This window comes from Neofelis nebulosa, chromosome 2, assembly GCF_028018385.1.
Source record: "Neofelis nebulosa isolate mNeoNeb1 chromosome 2, mNeoNeb1.pri, whole genome shotgun sequence".
Classification (NCBI taxonomy): Eukaryota; Metazoa; Chordata; class Mammalia; order Carnivora; family Felidae; genus Neofelis; species Neofelis nebulosa.
In genome coordinates this window covers 156,794,302-156,814,347 of record NC_080783.1, presented here as the reverse complement: position 1 = coordinate 156,814,347, position 20,046 = coordinate 156,794,302, and the positions used below count along the sequence as shown (strand labels likewise).

The 20,046-nt window shown below is 42.4% G+C and overlaps 1 protein-coding gene across 3 annotated transcripts in view; it reads left to right on the top strand.

Moving 5' to 3' along the window:
* The first annotated feature begins 965 nt into the window (after positions 1-965).
* GIPC2 (GIPC PDZ domain containing family member 2) overlaps positions 966-20,046 on the top strand; it is a 453,978-nt gene continuing 434,897 nt past the window's right edge. For 2 of the 3 annotated variants that reach the window (XM_058716908.1, XM_058716907.1), the window contains exon 1: positions 966-1,643. In XM_058716908.1, the coding sequence (XP_058572891.1) occupies positions 1,404-1,643 (240 nt within the window). In that variant the 5' untranslated portion in view covers positions 966-1,403. The remainder of the gene's footprint in view (positions 1,644-20,046) is intronic. The other variant, XM_058716906.1, reaches the window with a different exon arrangement.

Here is a 20,046-nt window from a genome sequence, read left to right as displayed (position 1 = left end):
GGTCATTAGGGAGAGCATGCAGAGTAAGAGAAGGTGGCTAAGGAAAAATAATAACCTTTAAGAAAACAGTTCCTGGAAAGTAACAGTTAGAAAAAGGGATAGAGGTAAGTTAAAACAGAAACATGTTTTAAGACTGGAATGGTTGAGGCTGTCAGATGCTCTAAAAGGTCTTAGTAAGATAAAGATTGAAAAGAGTTAATCATATCTGATGATTAAGAAGCTGATCATAGTACAAGCAATTTCAGTGGAGTGTGGGGCCAAAGTCTGATCACAGCAAGTCTAAGAGCAAAGGGGGAAGTGAGGAAAAGCAGCCTAGAAGTCAAGATTGTTTTTGCTTTGTTGTGAAGATGTAGCTAGAGGGAAGTGCAAAGGTGGGACTTGAAAACAGTGTAAAAGATTTGGGCTTCTGACCACCAGTGAGTGGCACCAGATGGGGAGGGAAAGGACAAGAGCCAACAGGTAGCTTAACAATAGAGATTTTAAGAATCCTCGAATCACTATATTGTACACCAGAAACTAACAACACTGAACCTTAATTATACTAGAGTTGACCCCAAAAAAAAAAAAAAAATAGAGATGTTAGAAGAGAGAAGTGCAAGGGTCAAATAAAAAGATTTCTTCGGAGTTTGGAGACCAGAGGTGCGTGAAGTTACACAGAGGGGTGGGGAATTGAGGTGGCTCACACACTGCACAGAATGGCTCCAGTTTTTCTCTGCAGAGTAAGAGGCAGGGTGCTCTGCACAGACCCAGAAGCGGGAGTGGAGCACATGACTTGGGAAGAGCGCTGAACCTTTGGGAGAGAAAACTGCCGGAGGGGGTGGGGGTGGGGGTGGGGGTGGATAAAAAGGGTTACTGAGAGGCGCCGAGGCCCGGCTGAGAGCGTTTGACTATGAATTTAATGCGGCACCAATCTCAAAACTTTCCCTTCCAACTCGGCCCTGCAGGGTGTGAGGCTCAGAGAAGCCGATGAAAGCTGACTTCTACCTAATTCCCTATCCCCAATGGCCCAATCCTGTGTGAGGTCCTACCAGAAAGGCCAGCGTGTTTGCATTCTAAGATGTGTTCTGTAGCTTCAGCATCCCAAGGCTTTTACGGAAATCTTGGCATTTTTTAAAAGGCGGGGAGAGAAGCCGGTAGATGAGAATCGGGAACGGGCCCAACTTTTCCTGTCTCCAGATCCCCGCGTTGGGAGGGCAGGTGGCCGCTGCGGCCCAGGTGCCTCTCCTCGCGAGGAAGGAGGGGGCCGCTGACCCGGCGCGGCCAGGCGGAAGCACCTCTGCCATTGGCCCAGCGGCGACTTTTACCTGCGCGGAGCCCCGTGGCCTGAGCTCAAAGTCCGCGGCATCCGGCCGGGGAGGCGGCGGTTGGCAGTGCAGGTGGGCTCCCACCCTTGGCTAGGCAAGATGCCCCTGGGGCTGCGGAGAAAGATGAAAACCAAGTCCAAGGATACTGCCCGGCTGGTGAAGGGCGAGCAGGCGGGCGCGAGCGGCGGCAGCCTCCCGGACCCCCCGGTTCCGACACACAAGCTGGTTTTCCACACGCAGCTGGCGCACGGCAGCGCCACGGGCCGAGTGGACAATTTCTCCAGCATCCAGGAGCTCTACGCCAAGATTGCGGCAGTGTTCGAGATTTCGGCGTCGGAGGTAAGGACCAGGTGCTCCGGCTCAGCTTGGCGCGCGCTCCCGCGCGCCCCCAGCGTCTCCCACGTGCCGCACCGGCTTAAATTGGCTCCGGCTGGCGGGGCGCCGGGGTGTTGAGCCCGGAGTGGAGTCCACCTGCAGCGCTGGTGGGGCACTGAGAGGGCCTCGCGGGAGGGGACAGGTAAGTCCCAGCCCCGAGAAGGTCATATTCCCCAGGCCCCTGGCTTTTGGGAAACCGGGGGCGACCTTTCTTCCTCATGTAAGTGAATATGCTCTACTTGTCCCAGAGTTAGCCGTTCGGGGCGTGAGCGCCTCCCCAGAGTGGAGTTCCGGGTGGACAAGTTGACACCCTCGACTGCATCTGGACTTTACTCTCCTTCCTATGCAGTCGGGAGAGGGTCACGCTGAGGATCTCCCAGATTGAGGAGTGGAGAGATAAGTACCTTCCAGGTGATAGCAAACCGAGGTCCCCTTAGCCCCACAGGTGTCAGCACCAAACACCAGACTCCCTTTGGTGGCGTCCCCAAGGAATTTGTTAAACCAAGGGTGGATAACTAGAGAGTATTATAGCTAACTACTTGGGACTAGTTAACACAACTTTCAGAGGGAAAATCAGCTCAAAATTTTGCACCATATTTTTGAAAAGGGGCTGCAATTTGCTTTAATTAGAATGGCTGCCTGCGTGCCTGGAACTGGAGTTGGCCGTGGGCGTGATTCAGAAAGCACTAGTTTATGTGGCTGTTTATGGGGCTACTTTATGCTTCCTCCCGCGAAGTGCAAATGTAAGTCAGCGCAAAAAAATATTTTGTCCGCATTTCGAGGAAGAGCACGAGATATTGCCCTGGACCCCAGGGAGGATAGAGAGCTGCCTTTGAATGGCACAGAGGTGCATTTGGATTTCTGTTGTTTAATGTTGTTTATCAGACCTGCTCAAGTAAAATTGAGGTCACGGCAAACTTCCAAGGGGAGATGAAAGGGCGCTTGAAGTGTAACCTTTTGTTCTTTCAGGTTTCCCAGGAGCCGAGGGGCAAATCACAAATCCATTTTGTGAATTATTTATATTGATTTAGAATAGTAACAATATTTTAAGGATATTTCAATTTCAAAAAGCTCTTTCACAAGAACAAAGTCCTTTAGGAGAGGCAGGTGGCACAGGTAGTTCATTGGGTAGCCAAGGACAGGATTTGGAGACCCATAAGCCTGGATGTGAGTCCAGGTTCTACTAGTTACTGGCTGTGTGGCTTCGAACAAGTTTAATTTCCCTCCCTTTCAGCCATCTATAAAACAGATGAGAACAGGAATGTCTGGCTGGCTCCGTTGGTTGAGCAGGTGACTCTTGATCTCTGGATTAGGAGTTCAAATCCCACACTGGGTGTGGAGATAACTTAAAAGTAAAATCTTAAAAATCAGATAACATCTACCTTGAAGTGTTGTAAAGACTGGGGTTTGGGGTCATCTGAGTGGCTCAACTGGTTAAGCGCTGGACTCTTGATTTTGGCTCAGGTAATGATCTGGGGTCATGAGATCGAGTTCCGTGTTGGGCTCTGCACTGGCATCACGGAGCCTGCTTGGGATTCTCCGTCTCCTGTCTCCCTCTCTCTTTGCCTCTCCCTATTCATGCACACGTTCTCTCTCTCAAAAATAACCTTAAAAAGATGGAGTTCCTATATAATAAACTTATCAGACTGCATGGTACATGGTCTATGCTTAACAAATTGTAACTAATATTACTAATACCTAACAGGTGAGGAGCTAAGTACAAAGTGATTGGGTCTTTGCAAGGTCACATAACTAACAAGAAAAAAAATCTGGGATGTTACTTAAACTTGGATCTTCTGGTTCCTAAGCTAAGTAAGCTTGTTAGCATATTTAACTGACAACTTTAAATGTCTCTCCTGTATCCAGGAACTCTAGATTTAGTTGCTTTGCATTAATAGTCTTCCTTATCAATATTGAGAGCTCAAGATGCATGACTTTATTTAATACACTTAATTCCTGAAAAATATTACTATCATCACTGCTTCAGAGAAGAAACAGGTGTTTAGGTTCTCAAACTTTTCAAAATTACACGAAGTAGTGGAGCCTGGGTTTACGCCCAGGTGTATGTGTGTGTCTCCTGACTCCAAATTCCACGAACTTCTATTGCTGTATTGCTTCCCAAGTTTTCCAGGGTGTCTGACAGTTTGGCAGTCATTTTAAGTGTTTTCAGTTTCAAATGCACTGAATTAGATAAAATTCCAAGATAATCTAAACCTGCTATATCAAAGTTGATTTATTTTTTCTAATTCCAAATATGTTACTTTATGTATACAGCCAACATTAATGTGAGTTTTCCATTTGGATTAAGAATAGTTAAGTATATCCAGGATAAAATACTGGTCATCATAGTATAGTATATCCTAAATATCTCCATAGTTAATTTTGAAACAAGTAATTTATTAAAATGCACTATGGTGAGCTCCCCATTTCCCATCTCCTTTCCCCCTGCCCTCAAGGGGGAAATCATAGTATAAACTTTCGAGTGGTCAGGAGGCACAAAACAAAAAATTTCCCCCTTTTTTCCAACGATTGTTAACTCTGAAGTCCTGCCTTTTTCCTAGAGAGGTGGCTATGAGGTTATAAATAGCACTGTATAAAAAGTTGAACCTTCTTTAAGGAGGGGGAAAAGGAAGGACTTGGCCTGACCTGATTTCAGGTGTGGCAGATTTACTGGGAGTTCATAACATGCCCATGGCTGTGCTAGGCATGCAAGTCTACAGTGTGGTCATTCCATGCTCACCATAGGAATGGTGTTAAGGGTTCTTTTCATAGTTAAGTTAAATGAGGCTTTGAGAGGTTAAGTAGCTTGCCCAGAGTCACTGAGCTGGTATTGGGCAGAACCAGGATTTGAATGCAGGTTTCCTGGTTCCAAGACCATTCCATGGCAGCTCTGAGGATCTTGGTAACTGCATTCAAATTCCAAATACAAACCCAGAAGAACTTATTTTAAAGCCTCAGACTTACCCACAAAAATATTGTCTCAAAAAAAAAATGCTGGGGGCGCCTGGGTGGCTCAGTCGGTTAAGCGGCCGACTTCGGCTCAGGTCATGATCTCGAGGTCCGTGAGTTTGAGCCCCTCGTCAGGCTCTGTGCTGACAGCTCAGAGCCTGGAGCCTGCTTCCGATTCTGTGTCTCCCTCTCTCTCTGCCCCTCCCCCGTTCGTGCTCTGTCTCTCTCTGTCTCAAAAATAAATAAATGTTAAAAAAAAAAAATAAAAAAAAATGCTGTTGTGAAACTAATTTGGATTTCACCTATTTCAAGGTCTCTGAAGGAAGAAGCTAAGGAAATTATGAATCTAAGCTATGAATCACTTGTAGGCTGCAGTCTGTGATCATTACCTTGAAACAGATGGCCAATTATGCAGAAATCCCTTTCAGCTGATGTTTTTTCTAAACAACTAAACGAGCAATTCAATAAAAAGAGAAAAGTAAATCTTGCCTAAAAGAGCAGTTCACTTCTGTAAATGCAGGGATACTTTTACAAAAGGTTTAATACCATCTTTTAAAATATTCAGGTTATATAAAGGAGTTGATCATTAAACTCCTGAGCTTTAGTCATAAAATTTGTTGAAGGGGCATTTTGAATATTTGACCACTGTGATTGTTTGACAATAGTTTGTTCCATGACCTGTTTTAAGTCTCTATTATGTGGAAAGATTGGAGAAAGGTAATCTGAACAAGAATTTAGAGAAATCAGTTTTGTAGTTAGATACCTTACATTTCCAGAAACTGAAACCTTAGTTTCCTTACAAATCTCAGAAATAATTTCCTTTGATTTGGTTATATTTGTACATATATATATTACTAAATCATTGAATGAATGGGTCAAGCAAATTTAACTTCTCAATTATGTAAAGCCAGTAAAGCAGTATTCTTGGGAAGATCAGATTTTAGTTTCGAGAATTGTGATTTTAATTTCAAGCTATTTTTTTATGCAACCTACAATTCTGTTATTCCTCTCAACAAAGCAAACCTTACCTTTTCACCTGTCCCATCTCATCCGTTACCCCATTTCTCTTCTATAGTAAATCTCAAAAGTTGCCTTCTGTGAGGCACATTCTGTATCACTTCTATCTGTTCAAAACTCTGATAGCTCCCCATCTCACTTTCAGCAAAAGTCGAAACCTTATGGGCTACTGGCCCTGATACCTCTCTAATATCATTGTTCCTTCTGCTCCAGCCAATCTGGCTTCCTAGCTGTTCCTTGAACTCTGGAGCCTTAGGGCTGTTGTCTTTACCAGAACCTCTTTTTGCAGAATGTTGTTCCTCTTAGTCTGGTCAAATGTCACCTTATCAGTGAGCCTGGTACTGATCATCCCATTTAAAATGACAGCATCCCTGTTCCTTTCCTCACTTAATTTTCCCTGATACTAACATCCTATGTATATTGAACTTACTTGTCTTTTTCCTCTCCTATGTAGAATATAAGCTCCACAAAGGCAAGGATTTTGTCTATTTACAGACCTAGCCCCAAAGGGCTTATAGTTGTATCCAAAACAGAGCTCAAATATTCATTGAATAATGAATCCTCACAGTACTTAAAATCCTGTAGCTTTAGTATGAAGCTTTAGTACCAGTTATAATACTGATATCTTCTATAGATGTTAATTTTTTCATATTGCAGTGTGAAGAAAGACTAGTTTATTGATTTGTGTGTGTGTGTGTGTGTGTGTGTGTGTGACAGAGAGAGAGAGAGAGAGAGAGAGAATGAATACAAGTGGAGGAGGGGCAGAGAGTGGGAGACTCAGAATCTGAAGCAGGCTCCAGGCTCTGAACTGTCAGCAGAGAGCCTGATGAGGGGCTCAAACCGACGAACCGTGAGATCCTGACCTGGGCCGAAGTTGGACACTTAACTGACTGAGCCACCCAGCGCCCCAAGAAAGACTAGCTTTTGATGGAGGTAGGAGTGAGGAGCATCCCTCATATCTTGAAGGTGGAGGGGAGTAAGAGGGCAAAGTATGGAAACTGGGAAGCTAAGATTTATTTTTATCTAATTCTTGCATCTCTAAAAATTCCAGAAATTATGAAGTTGGAGACTTTGTTTACAAGCAGAATTGCTTCCTAGCTGAGTTAGTGAAGCTGCCTTGTGAAGCTTCCCAGAAACTGCTTTTTCTCAACTTGCTGGCATCAGCACTGAGCTCTTGTGAAAGTCAATATTCTGTATTTATGTGGCACATCTGGAGAACATGAACTGCACTGCAGACTTTATAATTTCCCAGCAATGCAGATAACTGGCAAGTGGAACCATGTCTTTTTTATTTATTTTAATATGAAATTTATTGTCAAACTGGTTTCTATACAACACCCAGTGCTCATCCCAACATGGAACCATGTCTTTCTGTTTCATGAATGGGAAATCCAGGAAGATGAAAGCAAAGTGGGGTTCACTGACTGACTTACAGTCCCTCCTAGGAACCACAACACAAAATGAAGGAACTAGGAATTCAGTGTGAATTTTACCGTTGAGCTATGAGGACTCTGAAGCCAGTCCAACAGATCTAAATAGGAGTGTAAGAGTGAGAAAAGCAGTCCCTGCTGTCTGGGAGCTGGCCTGACTCTCACAGGTAGGCCTTAGTGTTCTCCTGTCGGGCATAAATGATTTCCTAGAACATCAAAATTGGATAAGACCATTCTGTGACTTATGGGTCAAGTAAAAAATAAGACCACTCTGGGGGCACCTGCCTGATTGGCTTAGTTGGTAGAGCATGTGACTTGATCTCGGGGGTTGTAAGTTCAAGCCCTACGTTGCATGTAGAGATTACTTAAAAAACAAAAACACTGCTTAAAAGACTGCTCTCTAATCATAAGACTACTCTGTCATCATACCTGGACAGAAAACAAAACATGAACATTTTTCAAACCACAAAAATCACCAGGTATCCTACTGCCTACTCCCCACCCCCCCCCCCCAGACCAGGTGACTGATCTAAATGATTGCTGCTCCTTTAATAATCCTAGCTTTAGCTTTGATAACTTCTCCCACCTTAGTGATAGGTTTACTAAAATAGTCCTAGAATTGCCCTACTTCTTGGTGGCACCCTATCTAGAGCAGACTCCTGTTTCCTTGGAGCTGCTCGCAAATCATCTAACAGGAGTCCAGATCCTTTCTAGCATCTTCTTACTCAGACCCCTCCATGGTGCCTCAAGGCATGCTGTGTCCCTTGATGCCAAGAACAATAAACTAGAGGTGAAAAATGCTGGTGGTCTTTGGTTGGAGGGTATTGACATTTGTTACTGCTAGATTATTACAATGCTGAGGCTAAAGAGGCACCCTGAAAATGATTTTCCTGATCCTGCCCATCTTCTATTTTAATATTTTGATGGTCTGATCATACCTATTAGAAACCTTCAGCGCTCCCAGTTACTTCCTGCCTTATTCCTCGCTGGCTGCTATAACCATATCACCGAGTAGCTTTTAAACAACATAAATCTCTTGCTCACAGTTCTAAAAGCTGGTGCATGAGCACCTTATGGTGAGGGTCCCTTTTTTAGTTCATTGCTGGCACCTCCTTACTGTGTCCTCCCATGGTGGGAGGAGCTGGTAGTCTCTCTGGAACTTCGGATAAGGCACTAATCCTAATCATAAGGTCTACCCTCAAGGCTTAAGTAACTTCCAAAGGCCCTACTGCTAATGCCATCCCCTTTGGGGAGTCACCATTTGAATTTTGGAGGGAGAACACAAATACCCCACCAGCTAAACAATGTCTCCATTCCGGCCTCCCTCTTAAGTCTTGTCCTGTGCTTCCTGCTCCAATCTCTTCTAACCATCCCCTCTATATTCCAGAATACTTAACTGTTCATTTCTCTGTGCTTTTTCTTGTGCTGTTCTCATTTCTGATCACTCCCATTCACCTCTCCGATCTCAACTGTGACCTCCTCCAAGAAGCCTTCCTTGTGAATTTGTCAGTCTAGATTAGGTATAATACCCACTATTGCATGATTTTAACATCACGTTGACACACTGAATTGAATTTAGTTACTCCTGTCTTCCAGGGCAGCAGTGGTGGGGAGGTGGGAGGAGGGGCTGGGACTTTTTTTTTTTTTTTTTCAAATATTGTCCCTAGGGTAGCTAGATAGTTTAGCTGCTCCATGAAAGTCTGATAAGTAAATGGTAGATACAGTAGGAGCTGAAGATGTAGATGAGACTACAAACATCCTTGAAGCTGTATGGATTTTGTTATGTGAGCAGTGAAAAGAACTCAAATGTTTTTCAGCAGAGGAATGATCTTTGACTTGTGTTTTATAAAGTAGAAACCCAATTTACCATTCATTTGCTATGTTTTCCTTATACATATTTTGTAAGTTGAATATGATGGTATTTTCTGGAATTGCATAGTACTGTCTGATAAGTTCTAAATATATTACAATCAATATATATGCTTACTATCCCTCATGAACATCAGCTTCATTTATTTATTTTTACAAAAAACTCAAAAGACTTTGAGAAGTGGGAGAATCTAGTCAGCTGCCTTATAGACCTCATTGCTGTCAGGAGGGTTAGAAATGAATAAAACTGTTGATTTCTGTGCTGGAAATCCCCTGAGGGTGGCATGTGGATAATCCTAAAGTCTGAATCCCTGGGCAGTGGCCAATCACACTCCTCCCCTGCCACTTCAGAGGCTAACGGCTGGTCCGTTTGCCTTCCCTCACTCCTTCCCACCACTCCAACCATCCTGAGTAGACATGAAAGGCTCTTGCAGATAGCAGGAGATGGAGACACTTGGATTATCTTAGGCAACTTGCATGTGTGGGTTTGTTTATATGAGGATGTATAGGGAGGTAAAGAAGCTCAGGATAGCCTCTGCAGCTGGACATTCAGGTTCCATGGACAACTGTACAATCATTCATGCTGTCCAGGTGAAAGCAGTAGCTTTAGACTTGGAGAATCAAGAACAAGTCTGTCCTTGACCTTCCATTTCAATCAATCAATCTCTTCCTCCCTCCACCCCCGCTTTCTTGTCTTGACTGGTTAATGCCTTTCAGCCTTTTGATTTCTGTGCCTTTAAGGTTCTTATTGCCTCATCTCTGTCTTGTTTTGTTACCTGTCTACTTTCTGTGCCCCATTCTGTCTCAAAATTGACTTCCCTGAGAGTGAGTCTCTGTGTTGGCAAGTCTGGGTACAGAACAGGTGGGACAGGACCCATGAACCTGTGGATCAGGGGCTCTCTCTGGTCCAGCCTGTAGGGCATGTGTACAAAGGCAGGTGAACAGTGGTTAAGGAGTCCCAGTGGAGAGCATTGTGGGCATGATAGGTATTTTGAAGACTTCCTTAATTAAGGGAATGGTAGATCTCTTCCATGGCCTGTCCAAAATGTGAGAATATTTTCAGTTCCCTATGACTTTTATGCATTGTTCTTCCCTTTCCCTGGGAATCTTTCCCCTTGTCTTTCTCTATTAACTGTGTTAATAGATGAATTGAAGCATATTAAAAATCCTAAGAGTTTACTTGAGCAAAATCGAGTGGAATTGAGCAGTGCCAAAACAGAAGTGATTAGGAATGTTCTACACTCCTAGGAGTGTAGGGAGTGAGGGGCAGGGTTTTTTTTTTTTAATTTTTTTTTAATGTTTTTTATTTATTTTTGAGACAGAGACAGAGCATGAATGGGGGAGGAGCAGAGAGAGAGGGAGACACAGAATCGGAAGCAGGCTCCAGTCTCTGAGCCATCAGCCCAGAGCCCGACGCGGGGCTCAAACTTAGGGACTGCGATATCGTGACCTGAGCCGAAGTCGGCCGCTTAACCGACTGAGCCACCCAGGCACCCCAAGGGGCAGGGTTTTTACAGAAGAGATGTGGAAGCAAAGCACAGTTCTTTTGCATTGTTTAGGAAAGCCTGGTTGGTGGTTTGTGATTGGTTGTCTCTAGGTTTTGTATTCTTGAGGCATTTGCAGGTGTAGATTTTGGTTTGCTTACATAAGCTGCCGAGGTATTAGAACAACCTCAGTCTAAAAGCTTCCTTGTTTAATTAATTAAAGCACTTTTACTTAGAAGTCCATACCCAGAGCTCCCCCTCCCCCCCCCCAATCCCCATGCCCACCTCAAGTTTCCTTGCCTCTTTTCTTAGCTTCCATAAATCTTACAAACTGAATAACTTGATTTACTGCCTGTCTTTGCCATAAATTTGAGAACCGCTCTAGGCAGGGACTAGCAGTTAGTATGCAGTAATTTTTTTTCATTTTTAACTTTTTATTATGGAATATTTAAATACATGTGGAAGAAAATAGTATAATACCTCCCAGGTGTCCAGCTTCAACAATTATCAACACTTGCCAATATTTAAAACATTTTTTTTAATGTTTATTTATTTTTGAGAGAATACGAGTGAGTTAGGGGCAGATAGGGAGGGAGACACAGAATCTGAAGCAGGCTCCAGGCTCTGAGTCGTCGGCACAGAGCGCGACGTGGTGCTCGAACTCACTGAGCCGTGAGGTCATGACCCGAGCCAAAGCCGGACGCTCAACCGACTGAGCCACCCGGGTGCCAATATTTTTTAAATCCCATTTAAGAATTTTTAAATATAGAGGCTCCTGGGTGGCTCAGTGGGTTAAGAGTCTGACTTAAGCTCCCAAGCAAGCTTCATGCTGCCAGATGCAGAGCCCAACATGGGGCTCGGACTCCTGAACAGTGAGATCATGACCTGAGCTGAAACCATGAGTTGGTCACTTAACCGACTGAGCCGCTTGGGCACCCCTTAGGTGGATATTTCTTGAGTCAGTGACCAACACCAGCCAGACTGGGCATTTGTTGGCCTATTCTGAGCTTTTATAAAGTGTTTTTTTTTTTTTGTTTGTTTGTTTTTTTTAACCATTTATATTTCTTGCATTTTAAGAAAAAGGGACCTTTTTCTTAAGCTTTGCTAGCATAAGCATGTATATACTTTTTTCTGGATAACCCTCTGTGAGGTTGTCATGCTTAACTCCTCTGTGCCTATCCTTAAACTCTGCCCCCGCCCCCTCCTTGCCCCTGTCTAGAAGCATTGAATGACAATATAGCTCAGTGTTTGGGAGTGCCACTTCTTTGAGACTTTGGGCAAGTTAGTGGCTGCTCGGTTTCTGTTCACCTGTAAAATAGTGTTGCTAGGAGCTACCATAAAAGACTTAAGTATAAATGAAATAATTTATGTAAACATCTAGGTCAATGCCAGGTATTAAATGTTTTATAATTCTGGAGTGGTGAGACTTATTGTAATCCAACTTTTTAACTTGTTTACCCACCAAATAAACCTGTGCCTGATTACTTTTAACCAATTTTTGCTGAAGGAGTCCATTTATCTGAGTGCTCACTATGAGTCCAGTATTGTATTTGATGTTGGGAACATAAAGGTGAAAAATATTTAGCCCCTTCCTCCAGTTCAATTTGAAGATTAGAAACTTAGTTTCTGGTTAAGCTAGAATTTCCTTAAAATGTGTTCCAAGGAATACTAATCTCTTGAAATACTATTATAGAAAGGGTCTTCAGTTGTCGGATAACTTTGGAGGAGATGTGTTTTGTATGCTCATAATTACATATTAAAGGCTCTAAGAAGTCCACTAAACATTTAAAAAGCTTGGTGTTTCTCATTCCCTATGTTTACTTGACTGTGGAATTTACCCCCCCCACCCCCCCTTTTTTTTTTTCCTGCCTAGTACTCCTTAGGCCAATATTCTGAGGTACATACTTAAAAAATTTATTTTAAAAAAAGCCCATAGTTTTAAAAAAGCTATTCAGCGGTTGCTACATTCAGTGATAGAAAGATGGTCTAGGATGATGATCTAGTTAATGCTTATCTTTTATTTCATTCTGAACTCTGCCAGGTGGTTTCCATTTCATCATTGTCCTCTGCTGATGTTCTTGCTCTTCTGTTTACTTTGCTATTCAACTTTGGGCAAGTCTTCGATCTCCTTGGGCTTCAGTTTCTCCATATGTAATATGTGTTTGGTAGACGAGACCAGTGATTCCCAAGCCTGGTGCACCTCAGAATCACCTGGAGACCTTTAAAACAACCAGAGATTCTGGGCCCCACTTCTGTACATTTGGGCTAGGGCCTGCATATTGTGAATTTTACCTTTCCCTTATATCCCTGGCCTGTCATCTATTATTGATAGATGTTTGGGAACCACTGGGTTAAATGAGATCCAAAGTATTTTTCAGCCTGAATGTTTCTCCAGAGTTTGTACATAAAGGTAACATTTATTTTTAATTGAATCCACAAAGCATTAAAATACAGAGGTTACTAAGTGCCTGTCTCCTGGAGCTTACAATACATAGGTGTGGTGGTAACAAGGCAAATGAAGAGATAAGTATCATATGTTGATAATACAAGGTGGAAAATGAAGAATGTTACCAGTAGTACAAGATATGCTGATGGGGATATGGTAGGCAGAGATCAAAGAGAGGTGAGTTGGGATATGGCTGGGAAAGCTATGGCAGAGCCCTGAAGTATTGAGCCATGTGTACGTTTACTGCTCAGCGTATATACCTAGCATGTAATTTTGATTCCACAAATGCAAAGCTATAGCTACAGTGGAAGGTTGTAGTAATGAAACTGAATAAGACTTCAAACCAGAGGAGTTTTTTTTTAATTTCTAAAATGCTAAACAAAACAGCGAAAGTTCTCTCTGCTTTGCAAGTGGATGGACTAAAGAAATCCTTGAAATTGTAGAGACCCTAGTGTATTTAAATGATCACTCAGAGGGGTGCCTGGGTGGCTCAGCCAGTTAAGCATCTGACTTTGGCTCAGGTCAAGACCTCATGGGGGTGGGGTTTGAGCCCCGTATTGGGCTCTGTGCTGACAGCTCAGAGCCTGGAGCCTGCTTCATTCAGATTCTGTGTGTCCCTCTCTCTCTCTGCCCCTCCCCTGCTTGCACTCTGTGTCTCTCTCAAAAATAAACATTAAAAAAATAACTTCTCACAATTTTTTTGGTTTACTGGTAGTTCTTATAAAAAAAAGATCATTTAGAGATCATTTCCTTCTTATTAAGTTCTGGATAGAAAGTATAAGACCGAAATGCTGACAGTGCTCCCTGTCAATCAGATAAATTAAAAATGAAGTGTTTTGAACTGTTTTGGAAAACAATTCCATGTATGATTCAGTAAGGTGCAGTAATATAAACTTGAAATAAAATTTTAGAAGTTAGGGTATGTTTTCTGCTTTTCTGACATCAAATATATTGCTTGGACATCGGGGATGGTTATGCCACACAAGTTCTTTTGTTGCCTCAAAACTGGATATAAGCAGGATAGTTGTAACTAATTCATGCAATCGATTCTTAATCCAATGTGTCTAGTTTCTTCCTCCTGGTGTTAGTAGTTCCATCCTACCTCTCAGGTCCTCCTCTTCCCGTCCACTTGTTGGCTCTCAGTTAAGGGTATCCATAAGTTAAGGAAAGTGGTGTCTCTTAATTTTGTTTCATTCATTTACTGAATCTACTAGCGGAAATTATTCTCTGTGTAGCAGAAGTCCATAGTGGAGCTACAGAGTAAATGATGTTCTATGAAACCAGGTTTTAATTGAAAAATAATAATATATCACAAAATAAAAACTAGAAGAAAAAAGTGGGTCACCCAGAACCACAGTTCCCTTGTCTTCACCAGAAGCATCTGTTGTGGCCACTTTCTTGGCCATCCTTCTAGAAAAATACTCTCTGAATTTACAAGTCTGTATGTGTGAAAATACATGCATATCTGTGACTATAAACTTCTCCTTTCACTTTTCTTTTAAACACTATATATCTGTTCTGTACAGCTGGTAGTAGCAGAAGCAAGGGCGTAGACCTCAGGAGATTCTGAGGCCTGTCAATGACAGTCACTGGGGTTTTTACAGTGTCCCAGAGGGTGTCCTTCATGCTGGGAGAGCTGATACGGTGTCTTTAATGGTGATAAGCCAATTTAAAATAACTTCTAAGAAGTCTGTGCCTTCTGAAAAGGTTTCCTGTGCTTTCTTTGCTTCCCTGTGTCTCCTTAGAAATGCCCATCACCTGAGGTGACAAAAGATGTTCCTTGAAACTACTTAAGATTGAAGTGACTAGCAGATACCTTTGGGCTAAATACTTGCTGAAATAGACAACAGAGGTTGGCTGACTGAGGGTGGATGACTGTCACTGCTTTTCTGGGTTGGGATCTAAAAGTTGGCTTTCCTTACTCATCTTAGAAACCCCAGCCCTGCTGTTATGGGTATGCTGAGTATTCTGAGGTTTGGTGCTTAAAATACAGACTAGGAAGTTGAAGCTTGGGCATGAGTAACAGCAGGGAGGTTTTGTGGCTACTATAGATAAGTGAAAAGCAAGAAGGGACCTTTGACCTTGTCTGTGATAGAATATTTGTTTTTAGAAATCTATTACCATAAGGGCCCCTGGGTGGCTCAGTCGGTTAAGCATCTGACTCTTGATCTCTGCTCAAGTCTGTAAGCCCTTGCTGGGCTCCATGCTGGGTGTGGAGCCTACTTAAAAGTAGAAATGTATGACCAATCTGTAAGTACTGGTTAAGAGGCTCAAGAACTCAAGCATTTAGAAAGTGTTGTTTTCTATTCTTTAAAAACCAAACAAAACCAAACAAAAACTCCCTGGAGATAAAGCCTATGTAGGAGAATAGTTTTAACTTTCTTTTTTCTTTGTTTCTTTTGTTTTTTTACTATTAAGTAAACTCTACCCCCAACATGGGGCTTGAACTGCTGACCCCTGAGATCAAGAGTTGCATGCTCTGACTGAACCAGCCAGTCACCCCTCAACTTTTTTTTTTTTTTTTTGTTTTAATGGCTAAAATCCAGGATGATCCTGTAGATCCTCTCCATCTGTAAAAGTCACAGGTTCTTAAATTGCAGTGTTAATTTTACGTGGCCTTAACAGGATATAACAGTAACAAATTTGAGGAAATGATAATTCTATGTCCGTTCTTAAAACCACTCACATATCTACATAGTGCATTAATATAATAGTGGTTTCTGTGCTTGGCATTAACACTAGGTCCTTCATGTTCCAGGGCCAGAATCTTAATTTAACCTCTTGAAGCTTTTCACATTTGATACTAGCAGCATGTACGGGGTGTGATTAGGTATTAGGTGATGGTCATGATCCCTTTTACTCCTTTTCTTCTATATTCTTTATACTTTCTCCTTCCTATCTTAATCTTCCTGCCTTTATGTAAAGGTGAGTGGGGAAAGGGAAACCTATCTTAAGAACTAAGAAGAAAGGAATTCTTTAAAAAGGTGATTTTTTGAGGCAGGGGTGTGGAGACAAGGAGAGAGCAAAAATTCAAAGCAGGCTCTGCACTTATCTGCAAGTGCAGGGCTTGACCTCCCGATCTGTGAGATCATAACCTGAGCTGAGACCAAGAGCTGGATGCTCAACGAACTGAGGCCCCCCAGGCCCCCCAAGAAGGGAATTGTTGAATACCTATCCTTACCACTTAACCCATGCTATCCTATCTGAAATGGTGGGTTTCTACCCAAAGCCCTAGAAAGGGCTACCACCTGTAGATGAAGCAACTAGAGCTCAGAGCGAAAGTAAATTATTCAAGTCATTCAGTCTAAAGCGATGTCTTTGGGCCCAGATAAATTTGAGTCAAAGTCCAGGCCTCTTCCTTTACGCAAGTGGTTCCTAGCCTTATCAGGCCCAAAATAACACCATGTTGACTATCCTGAAATAAAAATTCAATATTTTCTACCTATACACACTTTAAAAATGCATATTTCTTAAGGAATAGAGTAGGTGCACATTAAATCCCATTAAGTCTCCTAGGATCTTTTGTTTAAATTTTTTTAATTTTTCTTAATGTTTATTTGTTTCTGAGACCGCATGAGTGGGGGAGGGGCAGAGAGAGAGGGAGACACAGAATCCGAAGCAGGCTCCAGGCTCTGAGCTGTCAGCACAGAGCTCGACCTGGGACTCGAACTCATGGACTTTGAGATCATGACCTGAGCCGAAGCTGGACGCTCAACCGACTGAGCCACCCATGTGCCCCATCTTTTGTTTAAATTTAAAAATTAAAAAAATTTAGAGGAGGGAGGGAGAGAATCTTAAGCAGGCTCAACGGGTGCACCTGGGTGGCTCAGTCGATTAAGCATCTGACTTTTTTTTTTTTAATTGTCAAGTTAGCTAACATACAGTGTATACAGTGTGCTCTTGGTTTCAGGGGGTAGATTCCTGTGATCCATCGTTTACATACAACAGCCAGTGCTCATCTCAAAAAAGGTCATGATCTTTTCATTGTGGAATTGAGACCAGTGTCAGCCTCCACATTCAGCCTGAAGAGTAAGATTATCCTTCTGCCCTCTCCTGTGTGCTCTCTCCCAAGTCTCCTATGGTTTTAATTGTGCTCAAGTTCTACACACTGATAGTTCCTTCCAAGAATCTTCTGGGGAAGATTACTTAGATGCTAAAGGATAGAGGAAGAACTCTACCACTTTTTTTTCAACATCCAAATCTATGTGTTTCCTTTTATCCCATGCTGTCTTTAGTCCTACCATTCTGAAATGGCAATGTGCTTATTTGATCAGCTTAATAGATGTATTATAACTAGATGGCCATACAATTTGTATTTCAAACCGAGACACTTCAGAGAGTGAGAAGGATGGTATTAAGAATTATTCTGGGAGGGGGCTGGGTAGGGAGGGGTGTCTGGGTGGCTCACTTGGTAGAGCATGAGACTCTTGATCACAAGGTCTTGAATTCAAGCCCCATATTGGGTGTGGAGCCTAGTTAAAAACAAAAACAAACTCTGGGACCTGGAATCCACCTAATTATAACCAAAATGCTTACTAGAAAAGGAGAAAGAAGAAAAATATCAGAAAGTTTCATATGTTTGGTAATGAAACACCATATATAAACCAGTTTCCTGGGCATTAAGGAAGTCTGTGAAATTATAAGCACTAGGGAAGGGGGTGGGAAGAGCATAGCGTGGTTGTAAAAATAGAAGCAGATAGTGAGGGCGCAGCGTCAGCACCAGACCTGGAGCCAGGAGACACTGGTACTCCTCGTCCTGGCTCCTGCTTGGTGACACATTTCTGGGAGTTGAAGGTGGAACCCTGTGGTAGCCTGCCAGCTTCTTCGGGAAGCCTTCTGACATTGCTGGGTTCTTCTCCCTTCTTTAAGTCTTCTGCCTGCTCCAGTCCCAGGAGTTTTATAGTCAGGAATGTCAGTAATGTTGGCAAGCTGAGGGTGGGAAGAAGCTGCTTAGAGCAGGGAGCAGGAGCTAGTAATAAACGGCTCTGAGCAAAGGGGAGAGTCTTGCAGCCAGGGCTGTGCCTAAGTGTCTGAGCCTGTGACATAATTCTATTCTTGGCAGCTCCTTTCTACCTCATCCCAGTCTCTGTTCTTGGGGTTCTCTATCCCTGGGGTGGGAGATGGTTCAGAATTGAGCAACCTTAGTTTAGAAGAATCTTCACACACACACACACACACACACACACACACACACACACACACACTCCAGATTGAGGGCTCCCCTTGTGTCACACTGACTCTATCTATAGGTGTGGTTTTTTGTTTTTCCCCCAGTGCTTCTCAAACTTGCTAGTGAACAATTATCTAAGGTGGTCAGTGGGTTTGTCTTCCCCCAATCCTTCCATCTAGGGAACACTCTAGTACACTTTCCTCTGTCACCTCTCCCCCTGTTGCTTTGTACTTTTCCTAATGTCTTTTCAGGTGTCCTAGTCTAAATTAAAAATCCCTTTCAATCTTTTTCTCTGAAGATGTTTATAGTGCTTCAGATGGCCCACTTTTCCCATAAAGTGTTCATCTCTTTCAGAAATTCTGTCCTAGGAAATAGTAGTAAGGAATAGACCCCTGAGTGGCTCACCATGCTTGCTTTCCAATTCTCCATGATTCACTTGGGTGTTTACTTAAAAAAAAAAAAAATTTTTTTTTTAAAACTAATCTCTACACCCAATAGGGGCCTCAAATTGACAACCCTGAGACCAAGAGTCATGTGCTGTACCAACTGAGCAAGCCACGCCGCTCCCCGCCCCCCCCCCCCCCCCAACACCTTTGGGTGATTTTTAAATACCATATGCTTACAGACCTTTCATTATAAGGGTTGTAAGTCTGCTACCTGGGCTAATATGAACACAGTGCTCCATGAGCATTTTGCCAAACATGTTTTAAGATTTTGATTAGGGACCTTTTGGGGATATAATGGCCATATTTTATAAATTTCTATTTGGTAAACTGGAAAGTTTAATCATGAATCTTTTTCTTAGAATTTATAATACTTCACAAACCCACCCTACTACACTGTTCTTAGATACAAAATGTCTCCTTATTATAGTCTCTTTGCCCTTTCATATTTTCCATTTTAAGTTTCAAGAGGAGTCTTTTAAGGAGATAAGTAGGTTTAGAAAGCTGGAAAATTTGAGACAGCACCTGACCAGGGGAACAGCAGTGATTTATGATGTCTTTAAATTTGGCACATGACCTTGCAGCATTATTAGACCAGGGTAAAGTTCTGACTGGAAGAATATTGTGGAAGAGGATGATATATATAGCCATACACATTTGATTTATCTTACTTGGTTTAGTGTTTCTGTAATGTCCACAAAGGCAAGACTAAAATCTATCCCTATCTTTTTAATCTTTCGAGAATTGCTTTGGATGCATAGGTGGATATGGATACAGTTTCTTGGATACATAGTTGCTTTGGTTAGCTTTCATTAGCAAAAGAATGTTCTTTTGGTCACTGTGGGAAGTCATTTGGTAGATTAACAACTATAAGTCTGCTTTTCTTTTTTTGGATAAAATTATTTTTGTCCTATTATTTTGATCACTGAAAAAGTGGTTGTACTGAAGAAGGAAGAGTACAAAGGATGATTCACCTTTTATTTAAGACTTGCCACTGCTGACCCAGGGCAGCTAATTTAGAAGTGAATCATTTATAGAAAGTTCTACACAGTTCGAGGCAGGGCTTTGTACAATATCCTCATGAAGGTCTAAATAGAGCATACAGTATCAGGTTTCTAAATATCTGTCTTGTTGCCAATTTTATCTTTTGCAAACTGAAACTTGTTTCTAGATGACTGTAGCCATTGACAAGGTAAAGAGGCACTATATATAATATGTATATTTTAGAAACACTTCTTAGAAGTTTAGGACACGTATTATACTGGGAAAATAACAGACTTGAGATTTTAAATGACTGTTTATAATATGAAGACAGAAATGCAACTAGTTTTAAAATTACTTAACTGGAAGAAATCATTTTAAAACTACAGTACATCGGGGCACCTGGATGGCTCAGTTAAGGGTCTGACCCTTGATTTTTGGCTCAGGTCGTGATCTCGTGGGAGGTGGGTTTGAGCCCTGCGTTTGGCTCTGTGGTGGAGCCTGCTTGGGATTCTCTCTTTCTGTCTCTCTCTCTCTCTCTCTGTCTCTCTCTCTGTCTCTCTCTCTCTCTGTCTCTC